Genomic DNA, 22,116 nt, shown 5'->3' with positions numbered 1-22,116 from the left:
ATATATCTTTTTGTTGTTATCTAGAATCCTGCCCTTGCCCTCCTCCCCAGCCCCTGATGGCACCTGGGGTTTTTCCTCACTGTGTGAGCTCTGCGTTCTTCCCATAGAAGCTGCACAGGGTTTGGGTTTGCAAAGGCTCCCAGCAGGGAGCATCTATTTAGGAGCCCACAGCACTGTTCCCGGAGCCAGACAGCATGAGAGTCAGACAAATGGTCAAACCTTGACATAATGGCAGCTTGCTGCCAGCTTGACTTTCAGAACAGAATTAGAGGCAAATTTAAATGTCACAAAGGTGTTTCTCATTGATTTGGCTTTATTAGAACCTGGGCGATTTCAGCCATGAAAAGGTCAGAATTACTTTCACCTTGGGAAGAAGTCATTTTCAAATGTGCTGTGTGTTCTCTTCAGGACTTGCGCTGGCAGAATGTAACTCAATAGCCTCTCCTCCAATGTGGTTGCCAATTAGGTCAGTCACATCCGAGAGAGGCTTTCTCTCAGGGAGACCATTAATGGGTGGGCGAGGCAAAGGTCTCTCATCTCCACCTGAGTCTCTGTGGTACACTTTCAGAGCACTTCCCTGTGGAGGCTGGTGCAGACCTCCTCCCTGGGTAGTAGCCTGAGTCCCCCCAGAGCTCCCCTTAGTACCAGTGGTGGCAGCTGGTTCATTTTTCTGTCCTCTTCGGCAGCCATTACTTGGCAACTGCGCACTGTGTCTGGAAGGAGCCGGAGACTCTGCTGTTCTTCCAAAGCAGAGTACTGTTCCCTTGCAATAACCAGTCTGGGGGGCTGGGGGGCTGGGGATGAGCTCAGCGGCACAGTGCCTGCCTGGCAAGTGTGAGGTCGTGAGTTCGATTCCCGGTACTGGAAAAAAACAACAAAAACCAAAAACAACCAGTCTGGGTTCCCAGGGATCGACAGGCTGTGCTCTGCTAACTTCTCTTTTCTGAAAGTTGCCTCCAAGATGAACAAAACAAAGGGGAGAGCAGAGTAGAAACCATTTGATTTAGATCCTGCTTAGCAGGAGTCCCTAATCTGGTAATCCTAAATCATTGCATTTTCTGGGGAAAGAGACCATGGTTTTCATCAGAATGCCCAGCAGATCGGTGACGTCCCCCTGACCTGTACACATATGCCACCACTCAGAGGGTTAAAGCCCATTCTCCTGTCACAGCTTCGCAAGTCCTGGGACCAGCACTGCCCTGGGGAAGTCAGTGACCCTAATGGAAGCTCTGGTCGGGTGTTTGTTTTCTATCCTCAGCTTATTTCTCTTCCTGCTGTCCTTTCTTGATTCTCAAACCCTCTTTCCTTTGGCAGGATCGCTGCAGAGCAGAGCAGTAGATTGGCAAAATATAGGACACTACGGTAAAGATGAAGGGCGGACTCATCGCAGGAGCAGGGTCCCTTTCCCATCTTGCCACCCATGCATGTCAGTGATTCTGTCAGGTTTTCAGCCCACTCATCCTCCCTACCTCCCCTGTGCCAAAGCCCAAATCTCTGGCCATTTTACAGCTTGCTAGATGAGGCTGTGTCTGGACCAGGACCCAAACTTCCTGAGTTAGCCCAGATGAGACCGTAACTTCACAGCAGGGCAACTTTGGGCTGCCTCTGACTGTGTAAGACTTCATCCTCCCTTGTGTTGGATGGGGTTCTGATTTATGCACATAGCCACTCCATGGGAGAGCAGAGTGAGGATAAGACAAGTCCAACCTTAAACTTCTTAAGATGGGTCCCATTCAGAATAAATTTATGAGATGATTGCCCTATGGCAAATCCTGGCACACTTGTCACTTGTAGGCCTTGGCCTAGCACTGATGTCTAGTGGGGCCAAACAAGGTGGTTTGATGAGGCTCTAACTTATGAAGGACTGAGGGCCACAGATGAAAGCAAGCAGCGAAGCCAGCTCCTAGGGCTCAGTATGGTTCTAGTCTGTGCCCCATGTGACTGCAATAGCACTTGTTCTTCTTCCAAGGGTTAGTGCTAGGACAGGGAGGAAGCAGAGGTCTGATGCAGGTGGAAAGGACCGTGTCTGCTTCTTCACAGATCTGTTCCTCTAGACCAGCAGCCAAAATAAGTTTCTGTAAACACCTGGTGGTATTTAGGTATTTTAGGCCAGATGGTCTTTCACAACTAAACTGGGTGCTGTCATGTGAAAGCAGATGTCGGTCATGTAAACAAGTGGGTGTGGTAGTCTACCAATAAAACTTTACTCTTTGGTTCCCGGTACCGGAGAAAAACCAAAAAAAAAAAAAACTTTACTCACCAGAATTGGTAGTGGACCGAATTTAGCTTGTACAACATTCAGTAGTTGCCTGACCCCTGCCCTGGACCAACAAAGGGGAGGGAAGTATTTGAGTTTCCAAGTTACGTTCTCTTTTATCTCTTGGCTTGGAAAAGGCTTCCTCTGCCAAAGCATCAAAGCTATCTAATTTTTAATCCTCTGCAAGTTGGTGAGGTCTACAAAAAGCAGGGCTTTTTCAGCGGTACGCAAGCATAGACTGGGTCACCTAGTCCTCAGAAGCAGAAGAAATTACATTGGTTTTGGTTTTGTTTCTTTTTAGGATTAACTGAGGTATAATTTATACACAATAAAATTTACTCTTTTTAGTATATAATTATGTGAATGTTAAAAAAGGTATATCACGCAGCCACTACCTCAATCAACGTAGAGTCTTTTTCCACACTTCTGGAAGTTCCCTGGGCCCTTTGTAAGCAATCCCTTCTGCCCACCCCTGTTATTTGACTCTACCCATTTGATTTTTCCTAAGTTACAGTTGTTCTACGTGAGATTTTTGTTCAGAACTAGTCCTTTCTGCTGCATGAAAGAATTTTTAATTCTTTAGATTTTTTTTCCCCTTGATTTTTAAATAATCCATGCTGATCCTACCACTCCCAAATCACGGTACTTGAAGGAAAGTCTCTCCAACAGTTGGGCATTTGGGGGACTTTGAGAGGTTGGGACCCAGTGTTTAGAGTTACCCTTGGCAGCTCAGTACAGACGCTGAGCTGAGCGGGCGTAGTGCAGGGCGTGACTTCCTGGCTGAGGTCCAGGCTTGTGGGCCACCACCTTTCAGCTGTACTTTCATACTCAGCCTGACCTTTCCACATGAACATTCCTAGGCACACATTTTAATGTTCCTAGGAGGCTCTGGAGCTTGGCAAGGAATTAGAGGCATGTAGTTTGGCCCTCAGGATTAGTTGCATGCCTGTGCATGCCCCTGGGAACTGTTACACTACTTGCTCTGGAGCCTGCCATTCTACAAGACTGCAGCATTATTATCTCGGTCTTCAGTGTAGGTCTAGATGCGTGCTAAGGATGGCAGGCATAGGGCACCGACCTCTGCTTGCCAGCAGAGCCTGCCCGAATCAGTCACTTGCTGCGGTCACCCACCCTGGCCTCCCACTGCAGTCTGTCTGGATCAGAGGTAGCGAACCTGTGCCATTCATGCCATCACTTCCCAGTCTAAGGACAAGCAGCCAAGGGTAAAGGGAATGGAGGTTTTTATCTCGGAAAATTCTTACTGAGCCCCATTTTCAAGAATATTCTGTGCAAATTGAGATGCTTAGTCTGACTTGGCAAGAACACAGCCACCTGGTGGGCATGTGGTGCAGGATGTCATCTGAGCTGCATTAGGGCCCCGTGTTGATTAGCAGATAAGGAGTGTGGGGAATCAAAGATGAGCTGCTTTAAACTCTCCTCTCCATTCTGGCTGAAGTTTACATAATCTTTTGGCCTTATACTGTGAGAGGTGTGCCTGGAATTACCTCATCTCCTTAGTATTTTCACCTACCACTTTCTTGGTTATCCTTGAGTTTGTTTCATTATTTTTAAGTCATCATCAGCCTCCCACATTCTTGTCTGAAATGAGATAGGGCATAAACGGATAGAACCGACAGATAAATGATTATGCCTTTGGAAGTGGGGTCTTCAAAGCGGGAGAGTTACCTTGTTCTCTCTGCTGTCACCAGTTAGCAACTGTAACTGTGAATTGAAATCTTCAATAATTTTGTGTTTGTCTTTTTCTTTCAGAACAGCACATTAGTTCCAGAGAAAGGATGGAAAATTTGAAAACTGAAATGAATGTTGAAAAAAGGAGTTAAAAACAGTTCACAGTGTGAAAAGAGAAACGAAAAAAGGTCACTTTATTTTAAAAGAAAAAAGTTGAGATGTGGTTATACTTTTGCCTGTTTTTCAGTTTCCCCTACACAGAGCAGATACCTGAGGCTCAGATTGTCTGTATCTTTGGCATGACGCCGTATCAAGATGCTGTGAATGTCCTAAGTTACCAGATGTCACATTGAAAAGTTGAAATCTGTTTTGGAATAAAGAGAATAACAGGAACAAAGGGCTGGTTGAGTACTTTTAGGGTGGTGGGATCCGTGTAATACGAGGACGTGGTTGTTGAGATGGCCATAGTGTCTCTCCAGGGCTCTTTACATTGGTCCTGCTCATCCCTTTCCTAACAGGACTGAGAATTACCTTGAAAAACCGGCTTCCTTTCTGCTTCTCCAGCCATGAGCCCTGCACAGCAGCGCTGATGGTCTTACAAACACAGACATGCATGCGCGCTCAGCACACTACGGGCAAGGGAAGGGCCAGCTATCTCAGTCACTTCCTGCTTCTGACAAAATTCCAGTTTGTAAGTGATAAAAATTTATTTCTGGCCATTCTGTACTGAGAAGTCCAAGTCCAAGGTGCAGATAGACTTAGAGTCTGGTAAGGGCTGCTTTGTGCTCACATGACTGGGATAGAAAGGGGAAAATGTTGGCTAATAATTCCCTTAAACTCTTAGTGGCATTAATCCATTAATGAGAGTGGAACCACTGTCCACTGGAAATTTATTTCAACATAAATTGGGGTGGGTAAGACAGTCCTGCTCTTTAATTTAGGCTGACTTCAAACTGGCAGCAATCCTCCTGCCCCAGCCTCAGTGCTGGGATTACAGGCATGTACCACCATCCCTGGCTTTAACATGAATTTTTATTTTTTTTTAAATTAATGTTTTGGTACATTTTAGATATACATGATAACATTCATTATGTGGAATTTGTACCCGTACATGATAAGTCTTGATTCTTCTTTTTTTCCCATTTCCCTCCCCTTCAACTTCCTTCAACCCCTTTAACATGAGTTTTGGAGGCAGACAGATTCAAAGCACAACACTGACTACATAGGTTATCTTAGGCTCTGAAAGTTAGAGGGACACGCCCATTTCATGAGTGCTCCTTTGAAGCCAGGCGTGGTTAGGTGGCACGTGCTTATAATCAGCATTCTGGAAGGCGAGGCAGGAGGAAAAGTTTAAGCCCAGCCTGGGCTTAAATCTCAGTTTAATCTCAGCTAGTTGTGAGACTGAGGCAGGAATGTTGCAAGTTCAAGGCCAGCCTGGGCAATTTAGCAAGAATTTGCCTCAAAAGTGCTGGGGATATTGCTCAGAGGCAGAGTGCCTGCCTAGCGTGCCTTAGGCCCCTGGATTCAATCCCCACCATTACCCTCCACTCAAGGAAAAAAAAAATGCTTTTTTGTCTGTACAGACTTTAGTGTAAAAACACTACATAGTGTTAAATTGTGTAAGATATTCAGGGGCCAGGAGTATAGCTCAGTGGCACAGTGCCTGCCTGGCAAACATGAGGTCCTGAGTTCAATTCCTGGTACTCAAAAAATAAAGATATTCAATACTTTATTATAAAATAAGCTTCATGTTAGATGGTTTTTCCTAGCTATAGGTAATGTATGTCTCCTGCGCATGTGGACGGTAGGCTGGGAAAATCTATAATGTTTGCTAGATTAGGATTAAGTTCAATTTAAAATGGGTTTCTTACTGGGTGTAGTGTCATATGCCTGTAATACCAGCACTCGTGAGGCTGAGGTAGGAGGATCGTTGCGAGTTTGAGACCAGCCTGGGCTACAAAGTAAGCTCAAGGCCAGCCTGAACTACATAGTGAGACCCTGTCTCAAAGACAAAAACAACAACAACAACAATAAAATGGGTTTATCAGGTGTAACCCCATCATAAATCAAGGACTGTCCGTATTGACGTCATTTCCTCGGTATTAGCAAGAGTCCAGTAAGCAGATTCTACAGGGTCCCCATTCTCCCATTCATTTGTCACTTGACTTCCCAGTTCACATTTCCTGAGTGGTGTGGAGTCTGAGAGCCACAGAGAACACTGTCCCCCAGTCAGTCCCCAGCTCAGCTGCCAACCAGTTGTATGACCCAGGCCAAATCATCTGACCTCTGGGAAGCCAGCCAGTGAGCCCTGCCCTGCCTTCCCCCAGAGGGTTGTAGGGAGTAAATGAAGTCATGAATGGAAGTCTCTTTGCGAACTCTTAATACAAACATAAGAGGTCATGTTAAAAGTGACAAGTCTCCTATTGATTAGAGCAGTTCTTTAGGGGAAAAGTATACAGCTCTTGGGAGTGGGGCACTTCTGTGTGGAGGGGTTAAGTCTTCTCGAATGCCATTAGTGTCTTTAGTTAATGATGATAAATTGCCCGAGTTGTTGCCGTGATGGTTTTTCCCTCTATAATTGCACTCACCTCAAAAACCACAAGTAGCAGTGGGTCCCACTGACCATTACGACATTTGAAAAACTAATTGGAAGTTGAAAGAGCCCTGCACCTTTGCTTTTGTCTGGACCAGCCGAGGAAAGAGATGAGCAGGTGGGTCCAACAGGCAGGAGGGGCTCTCTGGGTCTTCCATTCAGCTCCTCTTCTTCGTTCTGCCTTGGCTCTCCTCGCCACATTTGTTTTTTTTTTTTTTTTTTTTTTTTTTTTTTTTTTTTTTGGTTTTTCTCCGGTACCGGGAACCGAACTCAGGACCTTGCGCTTGCCAGGCAGGCGCTTTGCCGCTGAGCTAAATCCCCAGCCCTGCCACATTTGTTTGAAGTGGATGCCCACCCTCAATGGCCAGCCTTCCGCTCTGGAGGGGGCTTTTGTTCCCCATTGTGCTCATTGTCCCCTCAGCCAGAGTGTCCCTGCAAAGTGTTTCCCACGCTTTACATTCTTTCCCGGGTTCCCTCTTGAGAGCAGGTGGTCAGAACCCTCTGAAGAGCCCAGTTGGTTTTACAGGTCTGGTGCTTTGAGACCAGAGCCTGGCCGGCAGCCCTTCAGGACGTGGGGCAAGCACTCTCCTGGTGACAGTGACCTGGGCTGGAAAGGAGAGAGGGTGGGTTGCTCATCATTGAGTTGCCAGCAGCTTTTAGATGCTTCAGTTCTCTTCGCAGTTTTAATCAAAACAAGACATCCCATCATCCAGGCTTTAGAGTGGTTATTTTTTTTAAGGTTTAATGCATAAATCTTGTGTACAGCTCAGTGAATTTTTGTATACAACTACACTGATATAACCGCTACCCAAGTCAAACTACAGAACGTTTCCATCACACCAGAAGCTCACAGATTCTGCTAAAAAGCCTGTGGGGCACGGTAGCGCACAGCTGTGAGCCTGGCACGTGGGAAGCTAATGTAGAAGCATCTCATGTTTGAGGCCTGCACGCGCTGTATAGTGAGACCCTAAAAAACATGCAGAAGGTGGATGATGTCTGAGGATGTTGGTCCAGATAAAATGGTTCATGAATAGAAAAAATTGGGTAATCATTGACCTAGGGGCCAGTGGTTAATGGTTCCAGTTTGGTGTGTCCCTTTATGGCAGAAAGCCTCTTTAAGAAATTATGTCTGCCAGTGCTGCGTACTGGCAATATAATGCAAGCATATGGGTGACAGCACATTTTTGATGACTAATATTTTGTAAAAAGGGTGTTGCTCAGTGGTAGAACACATGTATAAGGTGCTGGGTCCAATTCCAGTACAGGGCTAGAGGGAAGTGAAACTAATTTTAATATATTTAATTATGGTAATGTGGTCAATAGAGGGAAATTTATTTTGTATTCCCAGGTTTGAATTAAAGCACATCTCAGTGTAGTAGCCACATTTCAAGGGTTCAACAGCCACTTGTGTCTTGTGACCGTCATATTGGACACTCTCCAGTTCTCTTCCCGCATCTCCTGAACCCAACTGAATCAGACTTGGGGCTCCACCACTCTATCCAGTTTGTTTTTACCAGGGTTACCATAGGTTGCTGGTCTCACACCTGTGGTCTCAACTGACCTGACCCCGCAGCAACATTGGGCAGCACAGATAACTCTTCTGTTTCTTCTCTAGCTCAGGGACTTGCACGGGCTAAGCAGCCACTCTACCACTGAGCGACATCCCACCCCTCTCCCTTCTTGGACCTCTTTCTTAGGTTGTGTTTTGGGATTTCTCCCTCGGTAGTTTCCCTGCTACTTCACCACCTGCTCCTTCTGTCTCCACTACTTCCTGCCTTTCCTCCGAACTTCAAGTGGAGCAGTAGAGGGGTCAGTTCTTGGACTTCTCTACTCTTTTCTGTACTTCTTTACTGACCTAATAGTCCTTCAACTTTAAAGACCATCTACATCACGACACCCCAAACCAGACCTCTGAACCCCAGGTTTGTTCACCTGCTGCCTACTCGCTACCCTCACTTGGACGTGGAACAAGCACGTCACACTTGGCATATCCAGGCCCAGACTCCTAGTTCCGCCCCCATTCCGAGGGCTGCTAAAGGGCAACTCTGTCCTCCCAGTTCTTCAGCCAAACACTGGTGTCATTCTTCATTCCTTGCACGTTCCTATGCCCTATGAGCAAGTAGCTTCCACCTAAGAATACATCCAAATTTGAGCCCTTCTCAGAGTGATTTTAAACACAGCAAGGATCATGTGCCTCTACATAAGCCACTATGGCTTCCATTTCACCCAGGGTGAGATCAAGTCCTCACAATGACCCTGTTAAACAAAATGCATGGGAGGCTGTTATTTTAGACTGAGCTCCTGCACTGGGCCTCAATAAGCCAGACCAAACCAGAATGGATTCACTCATGCCAGGTACCACATAATCAAACTGAACCTTTTATTCTCAGCTATGGAGATAGCTCAGTGGCACAGCGCCTGCCTGGCAAGCACAAAGTCCTGAGTTCGATTCCCGGTACCAAAAAAAAATTTTTTTTTCTTTTTCCAAAAAATGAGAGATTGACAGCAACTAACATAAGGTACCCAGTCTACCTCAGCCTGACTGATAAGGTGAATCCTCATTTTTAGTCTTATATATAACTGAGTTGGACGTGGTGGTGCATGGCTATAATCACAGCACCCTGGGATGCTGGGGCAAGAGGGTCACAAGTCTGAACGAGGGATATAGCTCATTGCAAAGGCCTGGGTTCAATCCCTAATTGGGGTGGGCAGATAGATAAAGTAACTGGCCAGGTGTAATGGCACACACTTACAATTCCAGCTACTTGGGAGGCTGATGCAGGCAGATCACAAATTTGAGGCTAGCCTTAGCAACTTAATAAATCATGTCTCAAAAAAAAAAAAAAAAAAAAAAAAGCTAGAGATGTAGCTCATTCCTCGGGGGGTTCAATCCCCAGTACTGAGAAAAGAAATTAAGTCAGAAACAACCAGTCTGCTTTCTGTTCCTTCAGCTTTTTTTTTTTTTGAGACAGGGTCCCAGTATGCAGTTCAGGCTGGCCTCAAACACGCAGTGATCCTCCTGCCTCATCCGCTCACGTGCTGGGATTACAGGCGTGCCCCATCACGCCAGGCTGGCAGATGTTTAAAGCTCAATTTTAGCTCCTGTGGGAGTCCCCAGGAGCTGGCTCCTGCTCCTTCTGGGTCTCACATCATTTCCCACTTCTGCCTTCTCTCTGCTCTAGCTGGCCAAGCTGACCTTGATATTCTTCCTGCCGCTCTTACCTCAGGGCCTTTGCATTGGGTCTGTCTGGAAAGTTCTTCGTCCAGATGTTCCCAAAGCCAAACTCCCTGTCTTCCTTTAGGTCTACTCAGGTGTTGCATTGTTACTGAGGCCTACACATGTATAGACTGGAGATGCAGTAACACCCTTCTAGTGCCCACACCACATCCAAGTCTCCTTTGTGCCTGACAGACCTTTGACATAGTCTGTACTTGTTTTTATCATCACCCCCCCGCTTAGAATATAAGGGGGGAGATATCTATCTATCTATCTATCTATCTATCTATCTATCTATCTATCTATCTATATCTATATAAAATCTCTGTAAATTCAGAGATTTTGCTCACAACTGTCTTCCCAGTGCCTAGAACAGTGCTATGGTGGGTGCTGCATACATGTTTATTGAATGAACGAATGATGTTACTTGTAAATGAGCAAGTGATGAGCGGATGAAGGATGGTTTGGCCCAGGTAAATGCTAAGAGCATTGGCTAGGAGCCCAGTTCTGGGCTGGAGTGCCCAGGTTTCCATTTGCGCTCTCTCACCAGCTGTGACTGGGCAGTTTCTATCCTCCCTTCCTGGTTTGTAACTATGTAAAACACATAAACAGTTAGGCTAATGATAAAAGAAAATTGAAATGCAGACCAGTATGGGGGAATTTTATTGTATATACAAAGGGGAAAGTAGGTCAGAACTGAAATAGGGTTAACTGGATCCAGTTGTGTTTTGGGAACCAGTGGCCCAACCTTAGGCTGAAATCTTCATCCTTGGGAATTCCGCCTGCAGAGAGAAAGAGAAAGCTCAGAGACTGCATGGAGGGTAGGTTAGGGCGGGACCCCTTGAACTAGGGTGGTAAGCGCTCTGGGGCAGGAGCTGGCTGTCAGATGCCCAAGCCCGCCAGCAAAGTGGAGCCATGTCTTAGCCCCTCCTCTGCCAGTTGGCTGCTACTGACTCAGACCCTGTGCCGGTCACTTCCCAGACAGGATAGGCCTTCTCCCAGCCAGACATTCACCACACCCTTGCGTCTCTTTCTGTTGATCACAAATTGAAGAATTGACTGTACTAGAACTTGGTAAGTCCTGCTTGCCTCACTACATTATCAATTCTGTGATAGCAGATGCCACCGTCATCCCGTCCACTGCTGATTCCCAACCCAGAGCCTGGCACATTGTAGTCACTGGAAGGCTCTTACAGGGTGGAAGGATGGCTGAACACGAATCTCAGCTTCTTTCTGGGACTGTGAGGAGGATATAACGTGTGGCGGGTACAAAATGTGTCTGTTGCTCTGCTCCACTCTGCACTATAAAGGTCTAAGCACTCATTTCACGTTCTCAGCCCACTAGTGATACCCTGAACTTCCAGTACTTGAGCTGGAGGGGACCACGGCTGGAGCAGCCTCCAGGGCCCTTCCAGTGAGCTGTGTGAAGTCTCTGGCTTTGAACCTGCAGAACAAAACCACCTTCTTAGGGTTGGCTTCCTTGGGCTGCCCAGTGGGAGCCATAGCAGGTGAGTGAGTGTCTAATCTCAGCCTGAGAGGTACAGCTGGACATCCTGCTCAGAGGCAATATAATATTTTTACAATTCTAGCCTTTGGGACCTTAAAGGTGATCAGAGCTAACCTGCTTCTGTTCCTCTTGTAGAGGAGGATACGAGGTAGCTGCCTATAGCTGCAGGTGGAGTCGGTGACAGAACCGGGCCCAGGCCTGCGTGCTGCTTCCACCTGGCTCTCACCCCTCTGTGGTTGCCTGCCTGTGGCTTCCTGCTGCTTGGACCGCCATAGGCTGTTGCTGCGGAGATCTCTGGGCTCTCAGTGTTTGATTATATTTGGAAGAAGGTGAGAGAGGACACAGAGAGCTCTGTTGGGATCCAGGTTTGCTTAGTATGTTGGTGCAGAAGTGCCCGGCACAGCCATGCTGGGACATGCTTGTGCGCACAGGAAAATCAGGCTCCAGGACTGGGGACACAGATCAGAGACAGAGTGCTTAGGCCTCCCCTGTGCTAGGCCCTGGGTTTGACCCACGGCACCACACACACAAAAAACTATAGCAGTTTTTCTCCAATTACCATAACACTGCCATCCTTGGGAAACTTTGGCTAAGCAGTGGAATGTCACATGAAGATGCGCCAAGGAATCAGCGCAGGTCTTGGGCCTGCCAGTCCCTTACTTGGGCCCAACTGCAGTCCCTTCTTTACCCTTCCATAAAGGGGGAAGCATTCCTAATCTTCCCTGACTCCCAGTGGAAATGTGAGGGCCATGGAGGTGGGACAGAACTGTCACAACCGTCTCTCCCACTGGAGACAGTGTGCCTGCGCTTACGGTTTGTCACAGGGGGTAGGAAGCCCGGCTTGCCTTTGGCTTTATTGTTTTGTGAAGTTGGTGGACGATCCAGGGCGTACTTCTCAGGTCATACACATCAGAATCCCTTGAGACACACTGAAATTCAGGTTTCTAGGATCTATCCCAGAACCACTCAGTGAGTAGCATTTCCAGGCCCAGACGTCTGACTGCACACTGTACATGCAGCAGAGGGTACCATGCAGTCTCAGCACGCATTCTCTCCCCTTCCCCTAGCTCTTGTGTGGAACAAGGCACCTTGTTCTCCTTTCATGGGTAGAGCCACCCCACATCTTTGGAGCAGAGGGGATTCTTTCCTTTACCAGGCAACTCATGAAAAGGGAAGTCTCTGGGGTTCCTAGATGCGCGCGCGTGCACACACACACACACACACACACACACACACACACACACACACTCACACACTCATATCCCCACCTGTGCTTCTGCAGCAGGGCCACCAGCATGCTCTCCAGTGCCACCTGCTTTTGGTCTGTCCACACGCTGTCCACCTGACGGCTAAGCCGTATCCTTGCTCCTTGCTCCTGGTTTCTCGCTCTATATGGTCAGAAAAAGAGAAACAGTTTACGTTTCTACTGGGTAGGCTGTGGATGGGCCGGGGTACATCTCTATGCCTATTCTGGTACCTGATAGTCTTCCACACAACTGAATTAGATTCAGCAACATGTAGAGGTGCAGTACATATAGTAGTGAAGTGGACAGAACACAAGCGTACACAGTTACAAAACTCATCACTGATTATTAACTAATGTGGCAGACACCAAGTTAATCAAGCAGTCAAATCCACCAAAAATGGGACCAATTGCACTGAGAAGGACACATCACTACGACTGTGAGTGCATAACCTGGGCCTGAGGATGCCTCCAGCAGCTTCTCTGTGAGAGACAGTCTAGAAGACATTGGTCTTTAATTTTTTTTTTGAAGTTATGCAATTTAATTTATTTAATATCATTAAGACATTGGTCTTTAATAGTCAGAAAATTCAATCCCATGGAAGACTGATGAAGTATTCCAGATGAAAAAAACTAAAAAGATACAACTAAATGGAAACCATGATCCTGGGTTGGAGTCTGGATTAGAAAAAGAAACCATTGTCATTTCAGATTTTGGGACAACTGATGGAATCTGAATATGGATTATAAGGCCGTTATACTGTGACTGTGTCAGGATGCCCTTCGTTAGGTGCTAGGAGGTACACGCGGATGTACCTAAGGGGAAGGGTCGTAGTGACTGCCATTTGTATTCAAGTGTTTCCCAAATTATCAACAAGGAGCGAAGTAAAAGAGATAATAGGAAGTAAGGAGATAGCTCTCCTCAAATGGGAAGGGAATCGAGAGATGGAGAGAGGGGAGAGGGAGTGGGGGAAAAGGGGGTGGAAAATGGCATTCAGAAACGTCCTGTACATGGACCAACTCCACACAGGGAATGTGAACATTATGCACTGAAAACATGTACGAATAAAAACAGTAACAATAAACAGAGCGCGGTGCTGCATGCTTGTAATTCTTGCAGCACTCTGGGAAGATCACAAATTTGAGCCTAGCCTGGGCAGCTTAGTGAGATCCTAACCCACAACAAATTTAAAAAGGACCAGGACTGTAGTCCAATGTGAAGACCCTGGGTTTACAACATGCCCAGCACCTTGAATTTTTTTCTAAATGGAAACTAAAACATGTATGAGCTATGGAATCGGGCCGTTTGTATCCTAGCTCTGCTACTCTTAGAATTAGCGAATCTGTATGATGGGGTAGGAGCTCCTACTTTGTCGAGTTGTTACAAAAATCAGAGAAAAAACTAGGAATAATGGCTCACAATACACACAGCTGCCCATGTGCCCAGCATGGTGCTGACTGCGCACACACATCCCCGTGGAGTGTGTGCTTCTGGCAGAGTCTCAGTGACCATCAGCTCTGTTCCTGTCAGAGTTTGGCTGAGGGAGAGGTGCACAGCAGCGTGGAGGGAGGCTGCGGATTGACATCGGCACCCTTCTGCCGTGCAAAGCTCAGAAACGACAGGAGCTGCATGTGGGAAGAGACCGAGCTTGGTCCCTGGCCTCCTGCTTGGCCTCCCAGACTCTGATGCATAGGGATCAGGAAGAAATCCCTGGTGCTTCTGCTCACCCCTGCTGCCAGCTCATGCGGTCGTGGATCAGCTTGCGGGCGGACAGCTGGCCCTGCATCTTCCGGTAGGTGTTGGAGAAGATGGCATCTGCGTACCGCTGCATCCTGCCAAGGAGTTGGGGAGGGCAGGTGAGAGGACAGTGAGGACTGCACTCACCGTCTCCCTGCAAGCTTCCACTGCTGCCCTGTGTCCCATTCACCCCTAGAGAGTCAGAGCTCACTGAACAGCCTCTCTGGAGCTCAGACACTGAGACACTCTTCCTTTCCCCAGAAGAGAAATGGGCATTATCCGAAGAAACAGCAGGGGGCCAGCTGGGGGCTCAATTCTTCGTCTTCCTCCGCACCTCTGCCCTTCCGTCAGGGATGGCTCAGGGGCTGCTTACCTGAGGGGCAGGGACAGGGGCAGCGAGCAGTGGGAGCTGCTGCTGAGGGTGAGGATCACGAAGAAGAGGAATACCCAGAGCGGCATCCTTCACCCCGGGGTGGCACCTGCAGAAGGACAAGAGGGGATGGTTATGCCCGCCATAGCCATGGGGATGCCATTTACCTGCCGGGCTCAGCCCTGGGCTTGGCTCCATGGCAAGCCTTGTTCTTTGTCCTTTGGGAACTGTGGAATAGGAAGAAGAGCTCACACTCTGGAAGTCAGGCAGCCCTATATTCAAGTTTCTACCTCTGCCAGCCACTAGCTCTGACATCTTCATCTGTAAAATGGGCATGATAAGGTGCCCTGGCCACCTCATCAAGTCAAACAGAAAAGCCAATGATAGTAGGGAAACTATCCCTCGATGTACCACAAGAGGTAGAACTCATTCTCAGCTCAGGATGGGGAAGAAAAAAGTACCTTCCCATAGGGCCCCCAAATCACCCCGTGCAGTGTGGCACTGATAGCAGGGAGCAGCATAAAATCTCATGCAATTCCTGGCTCTGCTATCACTAGCTATGTGTCCAGGATGCATGGCTTCCCCTCTCTGGGCTGCAGTTTCCCCCACCATAAAATGGAGAGGGTAACCATGTCTTGCATCAGGTCCTTGTGAGGATCAAGTGAGTGAGGCACCCTGGTGAGTAGCTTGGCACATAAGGAACTTTCTAGAACCTTTGCTGTGGTCACCTGACAATGACGCTCTTGGAGGATGGGCTCATCCTGTTTTGTTTTGGGTAGATCTGGAGAGAAGGGAGAAAGACTGTAAGTCTTGACCCAGATGTTGGGTTTCACTGAGGAGTTTTAGCCCTGGAAGAGATCAGAGAGCCAGAATCTTCTCATAGATCATGCAATTACTCTTAATTGGGGCCTGTTGAAACCACATTCCGTGGTTAGAGGCAGGAAAGATAGCAGGGGACAGAGCCACCTCAGCTGGGGAGGTGCCACGCTATGAGCCCGGACTAGCCTGGGAAGCTGGCCTGGGAGGGGCAACCGCGTCTTCTGTCTTCTCATCTCCAGGGCACCCTCACTCTCGGCGGGATACCTGCTTCATGGGGATGTAGACCCATCCCAAGGCCCAGCCAGGTCCAGGGAGTGCAGCCCCCCCTCCTTTCCCGTGATCACCTCCCGTGGCTCCATTTCCTTCCCGTCTTGCTGAGCAGTGATCTCTGCAGGGAGCCAGCGTGGGAGGAACCCACGTTGCTTTTCTGGGTTCATTGTCCTCTCAGGACATCGTCCCCTGTCCACAGACTCCGTGGTCTCCAACAACCCAGGGATGCTTTGGGACCCCAGGGAGCACCCACTGGGAGATCTTTGTACCCCCCGAGCTGCCCAGGGGTCAGCGGTCAGCTCCGCCTTGATGTTCACCATCACCTTCAGTTTGCCAGTTCCTGCCGGGTGGAGCATTTGCTGCCATTGAGTGACAAGGAGCTCACTACCTCCAAGCCATTCTGTCTTATTTCTAGGTAGGGATTTTTTTGTTTTGAGTGGTGGGGATTGAACCCAGGGCCGAGGATGTTTTAGGACATTGTGATCTACCCCTGAGCTGCATCCCCAGCCTTCTAGGCTGCTTTTAGGGAATTTTTCCTTGTTGTGTCAAGTGCCCCTTATGCCACAAATATAGTCATGTGCTGAATAACAATGTTTTGGTCAACCACTGGCCACATATACAACAGCGATTCCCTAAGATTATGTGGCCCAGTGACACTGCAGCTATTTTAGTGTGTGATTGCACACACTGTGATGTTTGCACAATGATGAAACGGTCTCAAGATGCTTATCAGAACACACCTCTGAGCGATGCGTGACTGTGTCTGTTAAGCCTCTACTATTCTCCCACCGGCTGGTTCCCTGCCTCGTAGGTGCCTGGAAGGAGGGACCCAGGTGCAAGGGGAGCCACGGGCAGGGGGTGCCGGTCTTCTGACTGGCTCGCTCCCTGCCTTGTAGGTGCCTGGAAGGAGGGCCCCTGGTGCAGGGGGAGCCATGCGGTGGCGAGCGCTGTTGCACACTGGCCCTCAGGCCGGCCACCACTGCTCAACTGAGAACAACCATGACAGAGAGAAACAATGACACAATTGGCCCACCATGCACCGGCTGCAGATGCCCACCCACGGATGTGTGTGAATCATTCAAACATGGAGAAACCCCTGGGAATACATGCCATACAATGGGTCACTCTTGCTCCTGCCATTGAGAACCAGAAAGGTCCAGAGTCAGCGGAGGAGCAGCTGTTGAACAAGGACTCGGAGAACATGAGAATGCAGACTAAGCCCGAGGGGTCAGAGGTCTTGTGGACTGGGGTCATGTGAGCCGCTCTGAAGCTGTAAGCCAGGAGGACCTTGCACAATACATGCAGAGACTCCCTGGAAGCCATTCTTCCCCTGACAGTACAGGCTGTGGTGGAGCTCCGGAGAAGTCTGCAGCAGGATTCCTGCTGCCTGTGCTGACAGCTGGGGAGAGGACACTAACTGGTTGTGGGGTCCCAATGTGATGGGAGGCTGGAGAGAAAATGCTACAAAAAAATGGCTTTGGCCCCAGATGGCTCCCTTGATTTTTGACAACCCTTAGGCTGTAATTACTTGTTAGATCCTTCTTGCGTATCTCTGTCTTCCTGAGAAACCACTTTGAAGACACCAACATGTATTACAGCAGCCATTGATATTTACCTACTAATCTATCCATAACTCTGCAATGTTTGTATTGTTCCTATCCTATTTCCTAAATGAATGCATGTCTATTATTATGTGTTTCCTACAAAAAAAAAAAAAAAAAAGAAAGAAAGAAAAAAAAAGCCTCTACTATTCTGGTAAGGACCGGGGCCAGAGAAAAGAACACTTTACGTTTGTCCAGGGCTGCCTCTTTCACCTCCACATGCTGTGCCATGCAGAGCTTCTGCATCTGCACCCATATTCCACAGTCATACCTTTTAGAGATTTTTTTTGAGGCAGGGTCTCATATGTACTGCAGGCTGGCCTTGAACTCACTATGTAGTTCAGGCTGGCTTCAAACTCATGATGATCCTCCTGCCTCAGCCTCCCGAGTGCTGGGATTACTGGCATGTGCCACCACACCCAGCCTTTAGAGATGTTTCACACCTCACTTTGGCCTTTGCTGCTCAAGCCCAGGATCTGCAGTCCTCTGTCCTCCTCACACCATAGCACACACGCTGCCCCTTCTCCAAAGTGATCCAGGAGGCCTCCCCAGAAGTAGAATTTTCTAAGCGGAGAGGTTTTTTTGACACAAGAAGGGCCTGGTGACAAAAACCTCCTAGAGGCAGCCTGTCTCTCTCTCTCTCTGTCTCTATCTCTGTCTGTCTCTGCCTCTGTCTCTCTGTGTCTGTGTCTGTGTGTCTGTTAGTCTCTCTCTGTACTGGGGACTGAATTATCCCAGGGTCTTTGCTGTGAGCGACATTGCTATACTGCTCCTTTTTCTTGAAACAAAGTCTAGCCCAGGCTGGCCTCTCTTGTGGTGATGCTTCTGCCTCAGCCTCCAAGCGTTGGGATTACAGGTGTGCACCACCATGCCCGGCTCAGCCTGGTTCTCTTGCCTTCTTTGCTGCTCGTCTTTGGAAGACATGGGCTTCTCTAAACCCCGGATCGCCTCACTCTGCTCCAGAAGCCCTTGGCTCTCACCTCCCTAGAGCCCCAGACTGGTCTCCTGCTCAGAGCTCTCCCTTGGCCTCACCTCCTGTCCCTCTCCCAAGGGTGGTATAAGTGATTCCCAGCCCCTGTGCCCTCCTGTCTTGCATAGCACCCTCACCCTCCAAGAGCATGCATTGCCATCCTCACGACGGAGGAAAAAGACAAGAGAGGGCCTTTTCCGTGGTCCTCCGTCAGTTAGCTTCAGAGGGGGCGCTTCAGAACAGGCCCCAGTTCCAGGTCCGCAGACTTCATTCTGCTCCCTGAGGCGGGGCCTTAGCTACAGTACCCCATTCACAGAGCTTGCTATTCATGGGGTGCTTCAGAATTCACCTCCTGCATGTGGGAAAGGGTTCTGCAAAAACAAAAAGCATTTGCTCTTTGTCATGGGGCCCCCAAGGAAGTTAAAAAGGGAACAAACAGGAACACCTGCTTGATCGGCACTTTCCTCTGCACACCTGCTACTTTTGAAGAGTTGAAGATGACCTCACCAGAGGGCAGATCTTGGGAAGTCAAGTCCAAGTCACAGTAAGCACAATAACACTCCCATTTGTTCAAAATGAGGCTGTAGCCACATAGTCTGACCAAGCAAGAGGCACAACATTTGCTGTAAACATGTCCAGACACTGCAGAACCCCTGGTCTATGCAAAGCTGATCCATGGGGTCACCATATTCCACTGCACCAGGGAAAACCAGAAGAATTATCCAGCCTACGGTGAGGTAAGAACAGAGGGTATGTCACCAAGGACAAAAGACTTATCCACAGACACATCCCACAAGACAATCCAAGGAGGTAAAAGTCACTGCATGAAGTCTAACCTAAACCTACCAGCCTCCCTGGCAGCCCCAGGATGACTCAGAGAGCATTCTGCTGTTTGAATTCCGTCATCCAAAGTACCAGCCAGTTTTCTGCATGTCTAATTTTGTGCTCAGATAGATTTGAGGGCTCTGGATTCAGGATAAAGAGGCACTTGCTCCTGTTCAGTTGGCACCTTCTGCCAGCTTTCATGCCATGAATGTCATGAGAATTTTGCAAATACACACCATTAGCTACTGACAAAGGTCAGGTCTCAAGTACCTGAATTAGCAAGGCCACTTTTAAAAACCTTAAAAAGTCTTTTAACTTCCTGAAATATTCTGCTTTGGAATTGAGAACTCCAAAGCACAGGCATTGGGCTTAGGGTATAATCCTTTTAACCAGTAGTGTTCCAAGTCAAAGTAAGTCTTTTTTTGCAATACTAGCGATGGAGCCCAGTGCATTATACATGCTAGGCAAGCGCTGTTCCTCTGAGTTATATCCCCAGCCCCAAATCTAAATGTTTAGTGAAGAAGCACCTTGAGCTGTCTGTCAAAAGGATGACAGCACCTCCTTCCAGAAGGGGTTTGAGTCAGCTTATGGTAAAACAAAAACAAGCACTTCAGGACCATTCAAGCAAGGATGAAGAGACAGGTGTGGAGTAATAGAAGCCTCCGAGCACAAATGATTGTGCCTAAAGCTAGGGTGGCTGCAACTGAGCAAGAAATCAAAATATTATCAATTTCCAGGCAATTAGGTTCAATCAGTTCTGTCTGAGCAGTCCATGAGACGTATCGATTTGCACAGCCACTTGGCTCCCCAATCCATGGCAGAGGAACCACGGTTGATAGGGTCCAGCCAGCTCCTGTCTTGCCCTAGAAGCCTGCCCCACACCCTGGAAAGAGCCCTGAAATCTCCCTCATATCCCACAGACTCCTGCAACATGTCTGCCTGCCACTTCTTCCCAAAGTCAAGGTGCCACGCACCCAAGACAATCCCATAAACCCAAGACAAACCATCGAAAGCATGGCAAAGGATTATTTTCCCCAGCATGGAGTCCAAATGTCCTCACAGTCCAAGGGCAAAGGGGACAATGATGGGCCTTTTTGCCTTGGTGTCTCTTAGTGGTGAGGGTGTCAGCTTTTCTTGCCCCCATCCGGCCCACCCGCTGCCACCCCCTCTCACCTCTGATGTGACAGGTCTCTGTCTGCTGAGGTGCTGCTCCAGCTCCACGGACCTAAGGCTGGCCGTTCTCTCTGGCGGCTCTGCGACACTCCCATCATTTATACCTTCATTTTCCTAAGTGTCAGCGTCAGAGAATCAATTACCCACCAGTCCACCAGAGCACTGTTTTTAGCATCCACTTACAAACCCTAATAGGGGAAAGAGGTCTTCCCCCCTGCAAATTAAGACTCACTTTGACCTTTCCATTTACCTTTGAGGGGACAAACAGAATATAAAGTTGTAGTATGATTCAGAGGAAAATAGAGTCTAATACTGCTACTGTAATCATTGGAGAGCTTGTAACAGTGAACCAGCCAGGTTGTTTGTTCTCTGAGGTGAAAGTGCCTTTTAAAAAGTACCCTTTAAAAGGTGCATATAATTCTCTTTTGTAACTTAATTTCACTTTAGGGTAGACAACGTTACCAATAAGTGTTTTTCTCCCCTTAGTGAGAAAAACTGTTTGCTCTCTCCCTTGTCGTCCAATTAGCGGAATTTTCCTCTGTTTGATTTACACCTGCTACCGTCATCAGTGGATTTAGACAGCTCGCCCGGGGAGCAGCCGCCCTCGCATGTCAAGGCAGCGGAACAATACAGTTGCCTCAGAGAAGTGTAAAGTGAACAGAGAGATGGGAAATCTCGGGAGGGTTGTGTTTCTCGACTTTTTCTAGCCAGTAGCGAAGGCATCTTCAAACATGACATAAAAGTGTGTGAGGCAGAAGCTCTGGTTTCCCTTGCAGTTCCTATAGAGGTGTGAAAAGAGCTCCGGGCCCAAGTCCGGCGCCTGCCGCCTTCCGGGAGCCTGCCAGTCACGACCTCTGTGACCCTCAGCAAGTTACTTCTGCAACACAACTTGGATAGGTGGGAATTGGCCCAGAACAGCAACTTTCAAACTTAAACCCTTTCCCTTCTTTAGAAACCTTCTCCATAACTACAGTATGTAAGCAGATTTTTAAAAGTGAGGCCAGCTACTTCAAAACGATCATGCATGCCTGCAGTCCCAGCTCCCCAGGAGCCTGAGGCAGGAGGATCACTTGAGCCCAAGAGTTTGAAGTCAGCATGTGCAATATTGCAAGATTCTATCTTAAAAAGAAAAAAGGTGGTGGGAGGGTGGCTCTGATTGAAGAGGGGAAAGTGGAGACCCCATTTACCAGCCCCTGAGATACCTCTACGGGGCACAGTTAGAAACCAATAGTTTTTGAGATTCTTCCTAGCAATAACATCTTGTGACCTTGCTTCTTAGCCCGCACTGATCCATGTTCTTGGCATAGAGCTAACTTGGTATGTTCCCCACAGAAGTAAGGACTGAGTGGAATGTCACCCTGCTGACTTCACCAGGTCAGGCCAAACCCTCAGGGATTAAGAGTAGGATGTTGGTATTAAGAGGAACATTGTTAAAACAGATGAAAGGATGGGCTGGTGGGTCAGAGTGGCACGCAGCAGAGGAGGCAGCCCATGCTCTGGGGCACTGGACTATTGCATGGTTGCTGCAGCAAGTGCTAGGCCCCTGCAGAGGGCTGGGCACCCAGAATGGATGCTGTGCAAGAGTGCACATGCAGGACTCAAGGAGTTGGCCGGAGAAGCTGTGGGATTCTAGATTCAACCACTGTGGGAGCCCTGTCAGGCATTTTGCTTGGCCTCTGCTCTGACTCAGTTTCTTCATCTGTAAAATGGGAGCAATAGGGCTCAACTCATGAAACTGTAGAATAAGGATTACTGTAACAGTGTAGAACATATGGGGTGGCATACAGTAAGTTCTCACATCAGCATTTATTGCTATTCTCTCTCACTATGCAGTTCAGACTGGC

The 22,116-nt window shown here is 48.2% G+C and overlaps 2 protein-coding genes across 3 annotated transcripts in view; one reads left to right on the top strand and one right to left on the bottom strand.

Annotated features, from left to right (window-relative positions):
• Positions 1–4,339, top strand: part of Rpn2 (ribophorin II) — a 53,152-nt gene extending 48,813 nt beyond the window's left edge. The window contains exons 17-18 of one of the 2 annotated variants that reach the window (XM_005384722.2): positions 1,315–1,362; positions 4,028–4,339. In XM_005384722.2, coding sequence (XP_005384779.1) covers positions 1,315–1,362; positions 4,028–4,040 — 61 coding nt within the window. In that variant the 3' untranslated portion in view covers positions 4,041–4,339. The remainder of the gene's footprint in view (positions 1–1,314; positions 1,363–4,027) is intronic. The other variant, XM_005384723.2, reaches the window with a different exon arrangement.
• Positions 4,340–11,097: 6,758 nt separating this feature from the next.
• Ghrh (growth hormone releasing hormone) lies at positions 11,098–20,381 on the bottom strand. Its single transcript, XM_013513839.1, has 5 exons — positions 20,273–20,381; positions 14,618–14,723; positions 14,235–14,339; positions 12,532–12,651; positions 11,098–11,200 (listed from the first exon to the last, which is right to left on the bottom strand). The coding sequence occupies exons 2-5, from the start codon at positions 14,701–14,703 to the stop codon at positions 11,098–11,100; spliced, it is 414 nt and encodes a 137-aa protein (XP_013369293.1). The 5' UTR covers positions 14,704–14,723; positions 20,273–20,381.
• Positions 20,382–22,116: the final 1,735 nt, after the last annotated feature.

The sequence above is a fragment of the Chinchilla lanigera genome, unplaced genomic scaffold, assembly GCF_000276665.1.
Source record: "Chinchilla lanigera isolate Chin_1 unplaced genomic scaffold, ChiLan1.0 scaffold00021, whole genome shotgun sequence".
Classification (NCBI taxonomy): Eukaryota; Metazoa; Chordata; class Mammalia; order Rodentia; family Chinchillidae; genus Chinchilla; species Chinchilla lanigera.
This window is presented reverse-complemented; position numbering and strand designations above follow the sequence as displayed.

Bases quoted from the DNA above. Each gene is read 5' to 3' on its own strand.
- Ghrh (XM_013513839.1), bottom strand. From the start codon at position 14,703: ATGCCGCTCTGGGTATTCCTCTTCTTCGTGATCCTCACCCTCAGCAGC. The intron at 12,652-14,234 runs GTGAGCAGAAGC...CTGACCATATAG, and splicing joins CGCATGAGCTGGCAGCAGGG to AGCGAGAAACCAGGAGCAAG. The intron at 11,201-12,531 runs GTGGGGATATGA...TTTGTTCTGCAG, and splicing joins GCCCTGCTGCAGAAGCACAG to GTTCAAAGCCAGAGACTTCA.